General features: G+C 41.5%; 1 protein-coding gene across 1 annotated transcript in view; it reads left to right on the forward strand.

Moving 5' to 3' along the window:
* Positions 1–5,039, forward strand: part of sptbn2 (spectrin, beta, non-erythrocytic 2) — a gene marked incomplete at its 5' end in the record, with an annotated part of 36,152 nt that extends 31,113 nt beyond the window's left edge. Inside the window, 4 exon segments of the mRNA XM_079355513.1 lie at positions 603–781; positions 870–1,043; positions 1,140–1,182; positions 1,302–5,039. Of these exon segments, the coding sequence (XP_079211639.1) occupies positions 603–781; positions 870–1,043; positions 1,140–1,182; positions 1,302–1,514 (609 nt within the window). The 3' untranslated portion in view covers positions 1,515–5,039.
* Positions 5,040–5,771: the final 732 nt, after the last annotated feature.

Here is a 5,771-nt window from a genome sequence, read left to right on the forward strand (position 1 = left end):
GTGGCTGTGGAAAGTCATTTTTATATGTAGCTTGTTTTAGTCGTTCTCTGTATTTGTAGTCTTTCTATCTGTAGTCCATCCCTGGGCAACTGCAAACTTCTTATGAGCTGATACTGCTTTTTACTAGAGCCACAACAGAGTACTTTTAAAAACTGCCATCTTTGTAAAATAAAACCTTGAGTATGACATCCAGAGGGCCAATATTCCCTCAGAGATGTGTTGGAGTTAAAGCCTTAGAGACTGTCTGTGCTTCGTGGTACCATGTAGAGTGAAGCGTTAATGAAACTCATCATTAAATAACTGCAGAGATGATCTGTTCTCTGCTCCAAAGTGTTAAGTGTCTGTTGTTGTTATTGCAGAACGCACGCTTCACTTATGTGTGCTTATTTTACCTCTGTGTCTTTAGTGTCTGTCATTGTCCTGTGTTATGATGTTGACTGTCTGTGCCCATGTTCAGCTGTAGGTAATCAGTGTGATCAGAGCAAGCCTCATCATGCCTTTCCATGTCTGGCTCTTAATGGTTGATTTTGCTTCTCACTGCTCCTCCAGCCTTGTGTTTCCCTCCGTTCTCACCACCTTTTGTGTTCCGGTTTGAATCGCAGGGCTCCGAGTCGGACTCCGCGAACGGACCGGGTAGGGACAGCGGGCTGGCGTCTTCTCGCCTTGAACCGTCCGCCACGTTACCGAGCAGGGGCGGAGCAGATTCTGAGCCAGAAACCATGGAGGGGATGCTTTATCGAAAACAGGAGATGGAGTCTCACAGCAAAAAGGCAGCTACCAGGTGAGCGTCGATGTAAGGGGAGTTGGTCGAGTACAACAAGTAACTGCTTTTAGTTTCGCTCTTAATCCCATTTCTCTGCTCCCGTCAGGTCCTGGCAGAACGTGTATTGTGTCTTAAGAAAAGGAAGTCTGGGTTTTTATAAAGACAACAGGAGCGCTAGCAACGGCATTCCGTACCATGGAGAAGTACCCATCAGCCTCGGGGAGGCTGTGTGTGAGGTGGCCCATGACTATAAGAAGAGGAAACATGTATTCAAGCTCAGGTATGTCGAGACTTGGCAACTAAAAACCTTAGAGTGAATTTACTAAAACAAAAAGCTTAACCCAGCTAACGGTCTTCTTCCTCTGACTGACTGCAGGCTAGGAGATGGAAAAGAGTTCCTGTTCCAAGCAAAGGATGAGGTGAGAAGTGAAGAACAGAACTGTTTCTGAGGAATTAAAAAATAAAATATATATTTAAAGAAAGAATCATCTGGATTGTTCTGACTGAACAACAATGTCTTGTGTTTTTCACTCTTAAGGCGGAAATGAGCTCCTGGATCCGATCCATCCTTGGCTCTATTCCAGCCGGAGGAGGAGACTCGCCCGGAGGTCCACGGGCGCTCAGTCGTGCCATGACCATGCCTCCCATCTCCCCCAGCTCAGGTGATGCAGGAGGAGTTACCATGCGCAACAAAGAGGGGAAAGACAGAGATCGCGAGAAGAGGTTCAGCTTCTTTGGCAAGAAAAAATAGAACACTTTTCAAATCATCGGCGAGAGCGATACATGTCGAAATTTCAATGAACTGAAGCAGGCACAAATGAATTGCAAACAGGTCCCACAAACACACTGCTCTCAGCGCAGGCCCCGAGGAATTTGTTGACAGCTGCTGTACGTGGCTTAAAGAGAACTTTTCTTTTCTCTTCTCTTTGATTCTCTCCCTCACCAGTTTTATCTGTTAGTTTCTTTTTCCTTCAGCCATTCAATACTTCACAAAAATCTGCACACGACACCCTCATCCACTTTCAGCTGTCAGTAACAAGTACGGCTGGCATTAGCAGGGATCCAGACCTGGTTCAAATCCACCAAAACGTCTTCTTCCAGCGTGAATCATTTCAGTGAGTCTTTACTCGCTGAGCCGTTTAGAGGACACTCGCTGAGAAATGGATGGTTGCTTTCTGTTTTTATTTCTCCTCTTCCAATCTTTCTCTCTTTGAAAAGGATCACATCAGTCTCTCTTTCTGTTCTTTGTATTGATGGTATTAACCTGACCGATATTATTGCTGTTATTATTATTATTATTATTATTTATCTTGCTGGTTTGAAAAACAGACTAATTCGTACGACAATAGATAATCTTGATTCATGTTGTGGAGAGAAACAACTTTGGTTCATCTAGTGGAGAATGTTGGGTTTTCCCTTTGTATGTATTATTATTATTATGATTATGATTTTTTTTTTAGGAATGAGTTTTTGAGGTGTTTTGACAAAAATAAAGCTCAATCAGTTTTAGCTGTTTGCAGTAAGTGATCACAAGTGAAATTGGGAAAATGATATATATATATATTTAATAAGTGGTTTTATTTTTTATTTGATTGTTTTCTTGCCTGTATCTGACTATTTCTTTTGAGTGATCGTTTCTGCTTGATTTTCCATTTTCTTTCTTTCTTTTTTTTTTTTTTTTCTGTACAAAGCAGAGAAGATTAGTTTTCTAGTGTGTGTGCGTGACTGCGTGTGTGCGTGAGTTGTGGTGCTGTGGATTTTGCACGTTTATGTTATTGATCAAACGTGGCCAGATGAATGCTGCTTTAAGCTCCGTGAAAAAAAAAAAAAAAAAAAAAGTGGACAAAATATCGAGGCACAAACGCAGACGAATTTGACAAAGAATGATTTCATACAGTTAGATTTTTCTTTGCTTTTGGGTTTTATTATATGTCAGCTGACATTACCAATGAAGTTCATCGGGACGGTTCCATTAGTTCGGTTTTAAGTCTTCTAACTTGCTGTTCTTTCTCTACTGGTGTGAAGGCATGGGGATAGTTTGTACACAAAAAGCTGAAGCACATTTTCCACAGACTGGGAGCAGGACAGACGGACAGCTGGCAGGTGAAGAGAGGGACGTAGAAGTGAGACTGGATAGGCGGTGAAGGATGCGCGTAATGTGCTACCAGACGTACAGAGGTGTACTGAGCCTTACTTGAACCCACTACAGATACACTGAACCCTTTTTTTACAAGCCCATCCACCATTCAAACAGTCCTGAAGGAAGCCTTTGTAGTACCAAGAGGAGTGTTCAAAATGTGCCCTGTGGCAATGATCTAATGTATGTCAGTGGATTATATATGCAGGTACAATAAAAATCAACAGTAAAACCTCTGCTTTCCGGCGTTTGCAGAGATGGAGAAGTCCTAAATCGTCTCTTAGATGAGCTTTGAGCTTGTGCGTTTATGGCATGACTTCATGTAGGTTTATTCTTGTATGTGTCTCATCTTGCTGTCTTTTCTCCTCTGTGTCGATGTGCTCTGAAAACATGAGATCGCTTCATATTCAGGGCTGGAGATCAACGAATCATATGTAATTGGCATTTATAATCAAAAACCATGATAATGGCAATCAAATATAGTAAATGTTAATAAGTGATAGGTGTCAGCTAGTTTCCTAAATTACTGTACGAGTTTAAAGTCAAACATAAATAAACTGTGAGACTGTAGGCAGTAGTGCAATTTATATCAATAACTTGAGACCATTAGATCGGTTGGTCATCGTTAATAAGTCAGCCACTTAATTTGCCTTTTCTAACTGCCAAAATGCAACAGAAAGTAACGGGGAAACAATTGAGTTTAACAGCTTAATGGATCATCTTTCAAGGAGGTTGCAACTTATCATAACAAATATTTTATTTTTTTTTAATCTTGAGAGGAACTCTTTAAAGCTGGATGTGTGTATCAGTCCACAGGAATGTCGCATTAAACTGAAACTGCTGGAAGCAAACCTGTATTTGGTTGCAGTTTCAACAGGTTGGCCTTATTTTCCAGTCCCAAATGAATGTGGAACCAGTGGTCGAACGCTCAAATCCAAGATCCTCCAAGTCGGGGACAAGAGATACCAGAACATCCACTTAGTGTCTGGAAGAGTCCAGTCAAGGTGGTCAGGACACATGGTCAGAAACCTTCTCAAACTGACCGCCTTGTATCAGTCAGGCTTTGAATCTTGGTTGTATGATCACAGCCTGAGACTGAGCTACAGCGTGGTTACCGAGTAAATAAGGTCATTGCATACATGAGTGAGCCGATGCAGTTAGCATAGATTGTGCAGAATTTGAAGGAGGAGTCATTCTTCCCCGGCGTCTGAGCTGGTTTTAGTGAATAAAGCTACCTTTTCTCGACTCTGGACGTCGAGCGCTGCGTGTAGTTGGTGTTCGGGAGTTCAAGTCCAAAGGTCACACAGTGTATTTTCTTATCAGCTGATTTGAATGTGAATGATTCAAATTAGTTTGGCCAAATTGGTCATGTGAAGCAAAAACATTCCTCTCACACAGTACTGGACATACTGCACATGAGCTGTCTCTCTCTTTTACTCGAACGCCCACATCAAATACAGTACTGTATATTTAATGCAGAACGACCCCGCTGATCCTGGCTGCGATTCGATGTTGCATACTGCATCCTTTTCCAAATAACATTGTGCTACAGGTGAGCTTTGACCAGAACATGGAAGGTGTGTATTATTGATGTCAAAGAGATGAGTTTTTGGTTAAGACAATACTTGTAACTATGGAGTACTTAATGAAGAAAAATAAACAACTTTTACTTGTTAAGTATTAGATATGGGTGAAACAGACTGGTGACAATTTGAGCTTCCTTTTTTTTAGCAGGCAGGATATTTGCTGTCTATAGTGGGAGCTTGTATTTTTTCATCCAGTGGTCTTTCTTGCAGCATTTGATAAGCCTGTCCTCCTACCTTCACCTCTGATTACTTTTGACCAATGTCTGTTCCTTCCTCTGCAATTCAGAGTTGTTAATACCACTACTATTATTAATTGCTATTATTACATTATTGCTACTGTTGTTACTATTACTACTACTGTTACTAATGCAACCTATTGCAAAACTTGTAACTGCTGTCCATTTTCAGGTACGTGTCTGTGATAGCAGACCCTTCCACACGATGTCAGTGTGCTGTGGAGCATTTTCATTACAAATGGAAAATAATGTTTGTTGACTTGTGTATCTACATCTAATATTAGGAATAATAAAACGTGGTTTAATCAAAATGATTATATTGGTGTGTGGATTTTCATGATTTATAAAAAGTACCCATAGATAGATAGATGGATGGATGGATGTACTTTATTGAGCCCAAGCTGGGACATTGTGGTGTTCCAGCAGCAGGACATCAAACACACAGTTAGAAACAAAACAATATAACATGGAATACAAAGTAGAAGAGCAGTAAAAATGTACACAATATAAGAGTAAGAATAATATATACACCAGGATTTACTCCCAGCTGACTCCTGCCCACTTTAGTTTTGTGCCATCAGATCAACTCTGATATGATCGTGACATCTCTGTCACTTTATAATTCATCCATTTTCCAGTGCAGTCACATGGTCAGCAGTCTAAGCAGAGACGCCCAGATTTCCCTCGCCACACTTCAGACACTTCTTCCAACTCTTCCGGTGGGACCCTAAGGCGTTCCCAGGCCAGCCAAGACGGAGGGGGAGTGTGTAGGGGTTGGTTTGAAAAAGGCCCATAGTCTCTCTAGCGTGTCTTGGGTCTTCCCCAAGGCCTCCTCATGGAGGGACATGCCTGGAACACCTCCCCAGGGAGGCATCCAGGGGGCATCTGGAACAGCTGGCTCTTCCTTGATGACCCAAAGCTCATGACCATTTATAGAAAGTATAAATGTAGCCTAATTCTATCATTGCAAAGTACATGAATACATTGTATTGACATAATGCTTATCAACGTCACAATAATGAGGGGGTCCTTGGAAAAATGTGTCACTT

The sequence above is a fragment of the Symphodus melops genome (genome assembly GCF_947650265.1).
Source record: "Symphodus melops genome assembly, chromosome: 11".
NCBI classification, from domain to species: Eukaryota; Metazoa; Chordata; class Actinopteri; order Labriformes; family Labridae; genus Symphodus; species Symphodus melops.